The following is a 12403-nucleotide window of genomic DNA, read 5'->3' on the forward strand; positions in this document are numbered from 1 at the left end:
GGTCCTGTGGGAGCAGAGGCATATTCTGACAAGAGTGGGATGGGTTTAATTCAACATTTAAGAAGGTTTATGTGATACAACTGGAGGATTTCCTCTTATCAAGCTGTTGCAGGCAGTAGTTAACCAGGTACACATGCTCCGCAATGGTGTAGGGCCCCTGCCAGCAAGCAAGAAAGTCGCAGTTGGCTGTGGGTAATAGGAGGAGCATGCAGTCATCCTGACGGTACTCCTGGGCATGGGCCGGACAGTTGCATACCCAGCTCTGCTCAGCCTAGGCATTGAACATCTGCTGGCAAACGATGGGGACTACCTTGTCAATAAGGGCTTGCATCTCCTGCACATACTCAGTGACTGACCAGAAGGACGATGGTTGTTCTTCCAAGGCCTCCTTTGCCACTTTGTGTAAGCCCAAGGGCCATTTCCCAAACAAGAGCTTGAAGGGTGTAAACCCTGTAGAGGCCTGCAGTGTCTCTGTTACTATAAAAGGGATGTAGGGAAGGAGGGGATACCAGTTTCCCCTCAACAGCATCCTTGTCAACGGCTCACCACAACATCTTTTTCAGGGTCTGATTGAAGCACTCAATGAGTCCATCCATTTGGATGGCACACATCAGACATTAACTTTGATATGAAGGGTCCAGCTCCCTGATGACATTCTTCTATGTCACCTTCTGCAGGGGGACTGTCCAGGGGGGTAGTGTGTGGCATAGTCTACCATAAAGTCTCATCTCATTATCTCTAGCCGCTTTATCCTTCTACAGGGTCGCAGGCAAGCTGGAGCCTATCCCAGCTGACTATGGGCGAAAGCCAGGGTACACCCTGGACAAGTCATCAGGTCATCACAGGGCTGACACAGAGACACAGACAACCATTCACACTCACATTCACACCTACGGTCAATTTAGAGTCACCAGTTAACCTAACCTGCATGCTTTTGGACTGTGGGGGAAACCGGAGCACCCGGAGGAAACCCACGCAGACACAGGGAGAACATGCAAACTCCACACAGAAAGGCCCTCGCCGGCCACGGGGCTCGAACCCGGACCTTCTTGCTGTGAGGCGGCAGTGCTAACCACTACACCACCGTGCCACCTACCATAAAGTCAAGTCAATTTATTTGTATAGTGCTTTACCAGTAGACATTGCTGCAAAGCAACTTTACAGAAAAACAAATACATCACCAGGATGTACTCATGCCCCCTTGTGGATTTTGGTACCCACCAGATCCATACCCATGCTCTTGAACGGAACTCTGATTCATAGAGGAGTCAGGGAAACCAGGGCAGGCTTCTGTGGGGTGGTGCACTGGCTGCAGCTGGGGCTGGTTAGGCAGCTTCACTTTGTGGTTATGCACTGTTCTGCTTTCCAAAACACTGGTGCTGTAGGGTAGCTGTCCTTTCAGCACCAGCAGCATACTGAGGTGAGGAACGATGAATAGACTATATGAGGCGCTGCAGTCACAGTGGCCAAGACCAAATAAAAATAAAAACTTTTTAGGTTTCCCATCTGTACTCAAATTGGAGCATTTTCTTCTCATTTGCTTGGGGCGGCATGGTGGTGTAGTGGTTAGCATGGTCGCCTCACAGAAAGAAGGTTCTGGGTTCAAACCCAGCAGCCGGCGAGGGCCTTTCTTTGTGGAGTTTGCATGTTCTCCCCGTGTCTGCGTGGGTTTCCTCCGGGTGCTCCGGTTTCCCCCACAGTCCAAAGACATGCAGTTAGGTTAACATGGGGCGGCCTTGGACTGAGGTGCCTTTGAGCAAGGTACCTAACCCCTGACTGCTCCCCAGGCGCTCTAGTGTGGCTGCGCACTGCTCTGGGTGCATGTGTTCACTGCTTCAGATGGGTTAAATGCAGAGGATGAATTTCACTGTGCTTGAAGTGAGCATGTGACAAATAAAAAGTTTATTCTTTCTTCTTTCTTTTATTAGTGAAATCCTCGACTGTAGAAGGGTGAAATGGTATGGTTGTGCTCTGTGAAAGGCAGCAATACTACATCCCATGATGGAAACGGGAAAAAAAATTTACCATGGGGCAAAACAGCAGTGAGACACAAAAACATCACTTTTGTCATGATATTTCCCTTCATGTATGTTTGGTCTTGACTTTTTCAGAAAGGTAAGTAAAACACTTTTTTTGTTTAATAAAAGTTAGTAAATGTGCTGATTTTCTGTCTTTTAAAGTAACAAATGTTAAGGTTATATCAATGCACTGTTTTGAATTAGCCACACTAGTAAAAAACAGACACCCAGGCAGTGCTGCAGACAAAGGTTAATCTGGTCTTGGTAAGACTATAAAATGTGTACAGCTAAGCACAAGTTTCCTTGATTACAGCCAGCTTACCTTTGCTGTTAGGACTGTTGTGTCACAATCCTTTGGTCAAAATTTAAACAAATCCTGCACCCAGCCATTGTTGAAAAGGATCAATGTTGTTAAAAGAAGACAATTTATCCAACTGTCCCTGGCATCCTTGAGTTTGTCTCTGGATGGTATCCTCTCACTTTACATCTGTTTTTTTTTTTTAGTTTTACTGTTTTCACTGATACCAAACAGTATAAAAGTAGAAGTATAAAAGTTCTTTGCTGCTACTTTCACTGAACCATGCACTGTGGCAAAACCTTAAAAATGGCACCTCGCTGACGTAGAAATGCGACTAACAGACTGATACTGTTAGGACTAGGACTGTTTTGGCCTCTAGAGGCCGCTGTTATTTCTTTTTCGTGTCATGTTTATTTTGGCCTCTAGAGGCCGCCACTGTTCCTGTGTTTTGTGTTTTTTGTTAATTGCCTGTTTGTCCTGATTATCTTCACCTGTGTCCTTAATTAGTTTGTATATTTATACCCCTGAGTTCAGTCCTCTTGTCACGGAGTCTTTGTGCTGTTATGTTTATCTCCAGTTTCCTTTGTACTGTGTTTTGTGGATCTTCTGAGCTTTTGCATTTTTGCCTTTTTCTTTTTGAATTATACTCTTTGTTTTTGTTTTTTTTTGTTTTGCCCTGGATTGTATATAGTGTACATAGTATAAATAAACCTTTTGTTACTTTTTCTACTTCCGCCTCACGCCTCTGCATTTGAGTCATTCCCCTGGTGGCCTAGTGGGGGTTTGCTGGATCATCACACCAACGAACCAGGTTCGAATCCCAGCAAAACCCTAACAGAAAGACTCCGTCATGACCGACTCAGCAGAGGCTGCTCCAACTGTCTACCCGGCCAACCTTCAGGGAATTATGGCAGCTTTGACACGCTTCGGAGCGACCATGGACGCTCATGGACGTACGCTCACCAGCCAACGTGAGGCCCTTGCTCGCCACGAGGAACTGCTTCAGCAAATTGGGAAAACCCTGGCACAGCTGACATCTCTGCCTGCATCTCCTGCTCCTGATCCAGTTCCTGCTCCTGATCCAGCTCCTGCTCCAGTGCCTCCTGCCATGCTGCCTTCTTCACCTCGCGAACCCAGCCTTCCTGCACCACAGAGGTATGACGGCAAGCACAGTGAGTGCCGAGAGTTCCTTACCCAGTGTCAGCTCACCTTTGAGCTTCAGCCTACCACCTACACTACGGATCGCCGCAAGATTGCCTTTGTGATCACCTTATTAGCTGGTAAGGCGCGAGCCTGGGCTACTGCTATCTGGCAAAGACAGGGACCTGAGTGCTTTGATTTCCAGCTGTTTTCTGAAGAGATGCTTCGGGTCTTCGATCAGGCAGACATCAGTACCGACGCAGCCCGAAAGCTCATGTCCATCCAGCAAGGAGGAAGCGTCGCAGATTACGCCATCTCGTTCCGAACACTCGCAGCAGTAAGTGGATGGAACGAGACTGCCCTGGTGTCAGCCTTCCACCATGGTCTGTCTGACCCCATCAAGGACGGTCTGGCCTCTATTGGATGCCCAAGTGACCTCGAAACCCTCATCTCACATGCTATTCGTCTGGACAACAGGATGAGAGAACGCCACCAAGCCTTGAGCCCCCCCAGCCTCCCTACCTCTACCTGGAGACCATCTACCTCCTTCAGTGACTGTCCAGAACCCATGCAAGTGGGTCGTACTCGCCTCTCCGCATCTGAGAGGGAGCGCAGAAGGAGGGACAAGTGCTGCATCTACTGTGGCAAGCCTGGTCACTTCCGAGCATCATGTCCCGAACTCTTGGGAAAAGGACCGCCCCGTCCAGCCGAGGGAGGGTTGTGACGGGGCCTACCCTCTCTCCCGGACTCCCTGGTCAAGAAACCTACATCCCGGTCTCCATCTCCTGGGGTGAGTCTGTCCACTCTTGTCAAGCTTTGATAGACTCAGGGGCGGCTGGGAACTTTATGGATATTCACTTCGCCCAAAGCATCAATATACCTACTGCACCTCTTGAAGTCCCTCTGTCTGTGTCTGCCCTCGATGGCCAAGCGTTAGGTGATGGAAGAGTCACCCAAGTTACTTCTCCAGTCTTCCTCCAGTCTCAAGGTCACAAGGAAGAAATATCCCTGCACCTGATTCCTTCACCTGAGTTCCCAGTTATTCTAGGCCTTCCTTGGCTTATTCGCCACAACCCTCGCATAGACTGGGTAACAAGCCAGGTTGTGGAATGGGGCCCTGCATGCCATGCCTCTTGTCTGCTCTCTAGCTCTCCTGTGTCTCCTGCCGAGCCCCCTGATCTCACAGAGTTATCTCAAGTTCCCACAGAGTACTGGGATCTCAAGGAAGTTTTCAGCAAGAGCAGGGCCGCCGTTCTTCCTCCGCACCGGGCCTACGACTGTGCCATCGACTTGCTCCCTGGGACTACCCCTCCTCGTGGCAGACTGTTTTCCCTCTCTCAGCCAGAACGCAAGGCTATGGAGGAATACCTCAAAGACGCCCTGGTCTCTGGGTTCATTCGACCCTCCACCTCACCTGCCGGTGCCGGCTTCTTCTTTGTCGGCAAGAAGGATGGGGGGCTTCGACCATGTATTGACTACAGGGGCCTGAACAAGATCACTGTGCGCAACCGATATCCCCTTCTGCTGATGTCCACTGCTTTCGACCTGCTCCAAGGCGCCACCGTCTTCACCAAGTTGGACCTACGGAACGCATACCACCTCATCCGTATCCGACAGGGAGACGAGTGGAAGACTGCCTTTAACACCCCGTCTGGGCACTACGAGTACCAGGTGATGCCCTTCGGACTCACCAACGCACCAGCTGTTTTTCAGGCCCTAATCAACGACGTCTTAAGGGACATGATTAACCTGTACGTCTTTGTCTACCTCGATGACATCCTTATCTTTTCCAAGACCATGCAGGAGCACCGCCACCATGTCCGCCAGGTTCTCCAGAGGCTGCTACAGAACAATCTGTTCGCCAAGGCCCAGAAATGCGAATTTCATGTTCCCGAGGTCTCCTTTCTGGGATTTATTGTACGGACAGGCCAACTCCAAATGGACCCTGCCAAGACCCTGGCCGTCCGGGACTGGCCTACTCCCAAGTCCGTTAAGGAGGTTCAGCGGTTCTTAGGATTCGCTAACTTCTACCGCAAGTTCATCAGGAACTTCAGTTCTGTGGCAGCACCCATGTCAGACCTCACCAAAGGGACAGGTGGATCTTATGGCTGGTCTCCTCAGGCAGAAAAGGCGTTCAAAGACCTCAAGGCCCGCTTCTGCACGGCACCCATTCTGGTCCTCCCGGACACCTCCCAACCATTCATCGTGGAGGTGGACGCCTCGGACATTGGTGTCGGCGCGGTACTCTCTCAACGTTCGGAAGGAAAGCTGCACCCCTGCGCTTACTTCTCCCACCGCCTGAGTCCTGCGGAGTCCCGGTACGATGTGGGGGATCGAGAACTGTTAGCGGTCAAACTGGCCCTTGAGGAGTGGAGGCACTGGCTGGAGGGAGCGGAACATCCATTCCTGGTTTGGACTGACCACAAGAACCTGGAGTACCTCCAGCAAGCCAAGAGACTGAACCCTCGACAGGCTAGGTGGGCCCTGTTTTTCAGTCGGTTTGACTTCACCCTCTCGTACCGTCCCGGCTCCAAGAACACCAAACCTGACGCACTGTCCAGGCTGTTCTCTGCCACTAACAGGGAGAATGAAGTCGGGCCTATTATCCCGGTGTCCCGGATTGTGGCCCCTGTCCGCTGGGGTATTGAGGAGGCTGTTCGACGAGCCCAACGCCAGGACCCCGGTCCTGGGACGGGGCCACCGGGCCTCTTGTACGTCCCACATCAAGCCCGGGCCAAGGTTCTCCAGTGGGGTCACTCTTCCCCTCTCACCGCCCACCCGGGAGCTCGGAGGACCCTGGACTTCCTGAAAAGACGCTTCTGGTGGCCTAACATGGAGCAGGAAGTAAGGTCATTTGTCCTGTCCTGTGAGGTTTGCACCAGAACCAAGAACCCACGACAGTGTCCCCAGGGTCTCCTGCATCCTCTGACCATTCCCCGGCGTCCCTGGTCCCACGTGGCAGTCGACTTCATCACGGGTCTCCCTGAGTCACAAGGTAACATGGTCATTTTGGTCATTGTTGACAGATTCTCCAAGGCCTGCCGCTTCATACCTCTGTGCAAACTCCCCTCTGCTCTTGAAACAGCGAAACTTATATTTAATCATGTCTTCCGAGTCTTTGGTCTTCCACAGGACATCGTCTCAGACCGAGGGCCCCAGTTCTCCTCCCGAGTGTGGCACGGGTTCTGCAAGGTCATCGGAGCCACTGCCAGCCTCTCCTCTGGGTTTCACCCACAGTCCAATGGTCAGACGGAGAGGCTCAACCAGGACCTGGAAACCACCCTGCGAGGCCTGGCTATGGATAACCCAACATCATGGAGCACCTGGCTGCCATGGGCAGAGTACGCCCACAACACCCTGCAGTCATCGGCCACCAAGCTGTCGCCATTCCAGTGCCAATTCGGGTTCCAGCCACCTCTGTTCCCGGACCAGGAGGAGGACGCGGGGGTGCCCTCGGTCAACCAATATGTGAGACGGTGTCGCAAGACCTGGAGCAAGGTCAGGAAGACCCTCATACAGACCTCCAGAACCAACCAGACTCAGGCCAACCGCCATAGAAGACCTGCACACACTTTCCGCCCTGGGCAGCAGGTTTGGCTGTCCACTAAGGACCTTCCGCTGCGGGTGGAGAACCGCAAGCTTGCTCCTCGCTACATTGGCCCCTTCAAGGTGGTGCGCAGGGTGAACCCTGTCTCCTACCGGCTCCAGTTGCCCCGGACTCTGAGGATCAACCCCACTTTCCATGTTTCCCTGTTGCGGCCCGTACTGACGTCTACGTATGCCCCTGCCCCTAGGAACCCCCCACCCCCCCGCATCTTCCAGGGGCAGACTGTGTTCACTGTGAATCGCCTGCTTGACTCCCGCCGGGTCTGCGGCGGCTTGCAATATCTGGTGGACTGGGAGGGCTATGGTCCTGAGGAGCGCTGCTGGGTTCCTGCTCGGGATGTCCTAGATAAAGAACTGTGTCGGGACTTCCATTCGGCCCATCCGGATCGCCCTGGGAACGTCAGGAGACGCTCCTAGAGGAGGGGGTCCTGTTAGGACTAGGACTGTTTTGGCCTCTAGAGGCCGCTGTTATTTCTTTTTCGTGTCATGTTTATTTTGGCCTCTAGAGGCCGCCACTGTTCCTGTGTTTTGTGTTTTTTGTTAATTGCCTGTTTGTCCTGATTATCTTCACCTGTGTCCTTAATTAGTTTGTGTATTTATACCCCTGAGTTCAGTCCTCTTGTCACGGAGTCTTTGTCCTGTTATGTTTATCTCCAGTTTCCTTTGTACTGTGTTTTGTGGATCTTCTGAGCTTTTGCATTTTTGCCTTTTTCTTTTTGAATTATACTCTTTGTTTTTGTTTTTTTTTTGTTTTGCCCTGGATTGTATATAGTGTACATAGTATAAATAAACCTTTTGTTACTTTTTCTACTTCCGCCTCACGCCTCTGCATTTGAGTCATTCCCCTGGTGGCCTAGTGGGGGTTTGCTGGATCATCACACCAACGACCCAGGTTCGAATCCCAGCAAAACCCTAACAGATACATGGCCTAGCCCTAACACTCTACACCCTGGTTCAGAGTCTTAAGTCGACTTAGTGCCAGTCTATTAGTGGTCCCTAAGATCAGATTGACAAGAACAGGGAGAATGTTTAGTGCCATAATACTTCCCCAGGTGTTTAACTGCTTAAAATTAAAACGTGTTTTATACCAATATTTTTTTTTCCCTTTTTGAATTCATGCTAGTCTTTTTCCTCTTTTTCTGTAGCCAGTTTGAGTGTTAGGTGTTGCATGCAACATAAATGGAAATTATTATTATTATTATTATTATTATTATTATTATTATTATTATTATTATATAATAACCTGATTTACATAATTATTAGTTATTCAGTATTTTCCTTTCATCTTAAATGTGGGAATTATTGTCAATTATTGAAATGTTGGTGCATCTATAAGATTTATCCTTCAACTGTCCATATACTCTCTGTATATTACTCTGTTTAATGATTTAGTAAGATTTGTTCAGTACCTAGAAGCTGAATAATAATTCTTGTTTGCTTTAGAGAACTAGTATTTTGAGAGCTTTTTGCCTTCCAGTTGAACTCTGGGTGATGGGGAAAAACAAGGAAGTCAAGGAAGGGGGAACAGAAAAAGTGTGATGAAGAGCAGAGAGGTGAACATGAATGGGAGTTGTTACTCACTGGACTATATTGTGTATTTAGGAAACTTTTCCCTGTTATATTGGACTGTGAACTGTTGAGTTAATTCGCTTGGACTTGTGTGAGTTGGGACTGTTTGTTGCTGACGGAGAGTGTTTTTCCACTGTGGAGCGAGCTAGCTGAGTTAGCTACACTGCCACCATCTTGGGAGACACGTCATCGCTTCTTCACCTACATGGTTGAAAGTGGAGACTGTGGTAGGGATGAGCACAGGGTCGCGGAGGGTCTGCCCAGCGCTGAGGAGGATTTGCTGCCAACGAGGGATCGGTTGCCACTGCCCATCATTGCAATGCCGCTGTGGACTGAGAAGTCTGGAGATGGGGATTTCTACAGAAACGGTAGGAGCGGTTTTCACTCTCCACAAGGAGGTGCTGTGGTTCTGTTCTTTCATGAGATCCAACGTTAAGCGCGCCAACAAACCTTAATGCAAGCTTGCTTACAGAATAAACCAAAATAAAGAGTGCACTCTGGTTAACACGCATTAACAGACTAATTTTACCTGGGTCATGTTTTGTTTATGTTTTTGTATACAGATTGAGTTTGGTATCCTGATGTAGGGGTTTCGACATTCAGTCAATACAAGTTGAAACTGAGATACTGTTGTTGGTGTCTGTGTTGTTGTTTCTTATGTTGTACAACTGAACAGGTTCATTTACATATCTCAGTACATTATTTGTGATTATTAAAAACAGGATTTTCCCCTTTGCCTCTCATTAATAATTAGAGAGAGTGAGAGTCATAGGTACCCGAGATAAGTTTATTATATAAGGAAATGTCTCTTTCACCCTTTTATCAAATTTGAAGTATCATGGGGTTTAATACTTTATTGAGGACCACATAAAGTGTCCCTCATGTTATAAGCCTATGGTAAAATGGTTACATTATTATTATTAGGGCCCGAGCCCAAATGGGCGAAGGCCCTATTGTTCTTGTTATTATTATTATTATTATTATTATTATTATTATGAGTAGTAGTAATAATCACTGCATATTTTAAATGTGATTGTTACAAAGGGAATCACATACTTTGAAAGCTGACTGAAACCCAGCCTTTTGGTGACTCTCCTCTCTGTGGGTGTTTACAGTGGTAGAAACCTTCATCTGACTTTGAGACACTCCTGATGGTCATCTCTCCTGTAGTCTGGTTCTGGAGAACTGAATCATTTTTATAGAAATCAACAACAGAGTCTGAGATCTTTGTGTTGTGATACAAACAGCGTAAAGTCAGAGGATGTCCTTCAATCACAGGATGGACAGGACTGTCCAGGATCACATCACCATCTGTAGGAAAGAGAAAGATGACACTGAAAACAGAAAGTGTGTAAGATACACTAATGATTTTAAGCTAGAGAGGTGTGTGTGTGTGTGTGTGTGTGTGTGTGTGTGTGTGTGTGTGTGTGTGTGTGTGTGTGTGTGTGTGTGTGATCTGCTCAATTCTGTCTAACTTTTTCTTTCTCTGTTACTGATAAAGATTATACTGGCATCCAAAAAGTCTCAACTGTCTGTATTCTCTTTTTGACTTTGTCCTCAGATGTGTATATATAAAAACCTCTGGCTCTCAGATGTCTGCAGACCTGGACACAGCACAATCTACTGGTCTTTTATTAGAGTCAACTGAATACAAACATCAAATCTGTGTCACCATAGAAACTGCACTTAATAATTTATTTACATCGATATTATAATTTCTTTTCAACAGTTCTGTAGATTGAGAAGCTTTATCTCTCCTCCTGTATATTGTACATCTATTACTGATGAGAATGTTGAAGACTCACAGTGCACTGTGATGTTGACAGGATTACTGCGTCCTCCGGATTCAGACTGACACCAGTAAACTCCAGTGTGTGATGTATAGAGGAAGCTGATGTTACATGTTGATCCTGAAACTGATGAACAGTCAGAGAATGCCTCACTGTGTGTGAATCCATTCACTGTCCATCCAGTAGCGTCACTCTGGATATTACAGCTCAGTGAGAGAGAGTCAGCAAAAAAGTGCTGAGTTCTGCTGGGACTGATGATCAGTGACACTGGAGGTGATTTACCTGAAACACACAAATTATGTTAGCTCTTATGATGAAATTTAAAGTGTATTATGATTTTACTATGATGGTCTTTCAATGTATAGTTTACTAAACATGTGAAACATAAAACATAACCACAGAATTAAAACATCCTTTAATTATATAATAACACCTGAATAAAAATCTACTCTCCGGTGCTCATTCAGCTGCTTTACACTTTCCTCACTGAGGAGTTTGTACTATAAGCAATTATTAAACAGCACAATAACACAAATATAATGCTTAATATTAAGAAATATACTTTTTATCCATCTGATTTTTCATTCAGAAATGCATACATTTGCTACACTCCAATTCAACACTATTGTTTTATTTCCTCACCAATGATCCACAGTGGCTTTGGTTTGCTGTACGCTGTGTGAAAGACTGGTTCTCCTCTCCCTGCTCTGCACATATAAAGTCCTGTGTGATTCAGAGTAACAGGACTGAGAGTGTAGGAGCCTCCAGATCCTCTGCTGCTGTCTGAGATGAGTGCTGTACTGGGCCTGAGGGAACCCCACTTTTCTCTGTAGGGAACTGCTGTGTACCAGCTGAATGTCCAGCCTGCAGAGGAGCGTTTAACCTCACAGCTTAGAGTCACTGAGTCTCCTTCATTCAGCCAACTCAGTGGAGACACAATCAATACTGCCTCTGCTGTGTCTGATGGACAACAAATAAATATATAAATATTTTATAAAGAGTGGTAACCTTGTTACATAAAACTACTGACAAGATAAAACAAACTCACACACCAGATACAGTGAGTGTAACAGCATCACTGATCTCTGATTTCTGAAAGTCACTGCTTCTCCATCCACTGCAGGTGTATTTACCACTGACATCATTTCTAACTGAACTGAGGTTGAACTCCTGTGCCGTAAGTAAGTCTGTGTAATCATTTTTATACCAGCTGTATGTCCACACAGTGTCTCCTCCTCCCTGTATTTCACATCTGAGGGTCACAGTCTCTCCTCTGAACACATGTTTATCAGGTTGAATGATCACCACAGCTTTCGGACTCTCTGCTAAAACATAATTTTATTATTAACACCACAAATCCAAATATACTTCAATAATATACAGTTCTACTACTACAATTATTATATACATAATGATTACTGATGATGCAGTGTATACATTTGCAATAATTTATATATCTAACATCTGTTAAGAAGTGGCAATGTTTTGCAAACTTTCTCACTCACCTGTAACATTTACCCAGAATGCATCACTGTAGTGTGTGTAATAGATTGGGTTTCCTCTTCCAGCTCTGCACCTGTACTGACCTCCATCAGAGACACGAACTGAGCTAAGGGTGTAGTAGCTTAATGCAGTCACAGTCTCAGTGATCTGTGTGGATTTCATCCAGTAAAACTTCCATTCAGCAGACTGTGGCCATAGTAAACAGTTCAGTGTCACTGAGTTTCCTTTCAGTGCAGTTCCATTTAGGCGTGATGTGAGTTTAGGTTGAGGATTTTCTGCAGTTGGAGATGAAACACATAGTTCAGGATGTTACTGTCAGTGTTCATGTGGCGCTCTCAAAGTGTTTAACATGCTAATAATGGGTGCAGCCAAAGACGAGCTACTATTGACACACTGAAAAGTCACCTGTCATAGTGAAAGCATTCATGATTATCTGTCAAAATATTGTATGGTATATATCAAAGTAATTTAGCTTTTGT

The 12403-nt window shown here is 46.9% G+C and overlaps 1 protein-coding gene across 4 annotated transcripts in view; it reads right to left on the reverse strand.

Moving 5' to 3' along the window:
- The window catches only part of LOC132871932 (Fc receptor-like protein 5), a 62458-nt gene that overhangs the window by 34264 nt on the left and 15791 nt on the right, over positions 1-12403 (reverse strand). For 2 of the 4 annotated variants that reach the window (XM_060906601.1, XM_060906751.1), the window contains 5 exons: positions 11927-12199; positions 11474-11746; positions 11064-11381; positions 10437-10703; positions 9688-9942 (listed from right to left, as the gene is read on the reverse strand). In XM_060906601.1, the coding sequence (XP_060762584.1) occupies positions 9688-9942; positions 10437-10703; positions 11064-11381; positions 11474-11746; positions 11927-12199 (1386 nt within the window). The remainder of the gene's footprint in view (positions 1-9687; positions 9943-10436; positions 10704-11063; positions 11382-11473; positions 11747-11926; positions 12200-12403) is intronic. The other 2 variants (XM_060906641.1, XM_060906682.1) reach the window with 2 other exon arrangements.

This window comes from Neoarius graeffei, chromosome 1, assembly GCF_027579695.1.
Source record: "Neoarius graeffei isolate fNeoGra1 chromosome 1, fNeoGra1.pri, whole genome shotgun sequence".
Lineage (NCBI taxonomy): Eukaryota > Metazoa > Chordata > Actinopteri > Siluriformes > Ariidae > Neoarius > Neoarius graeffei.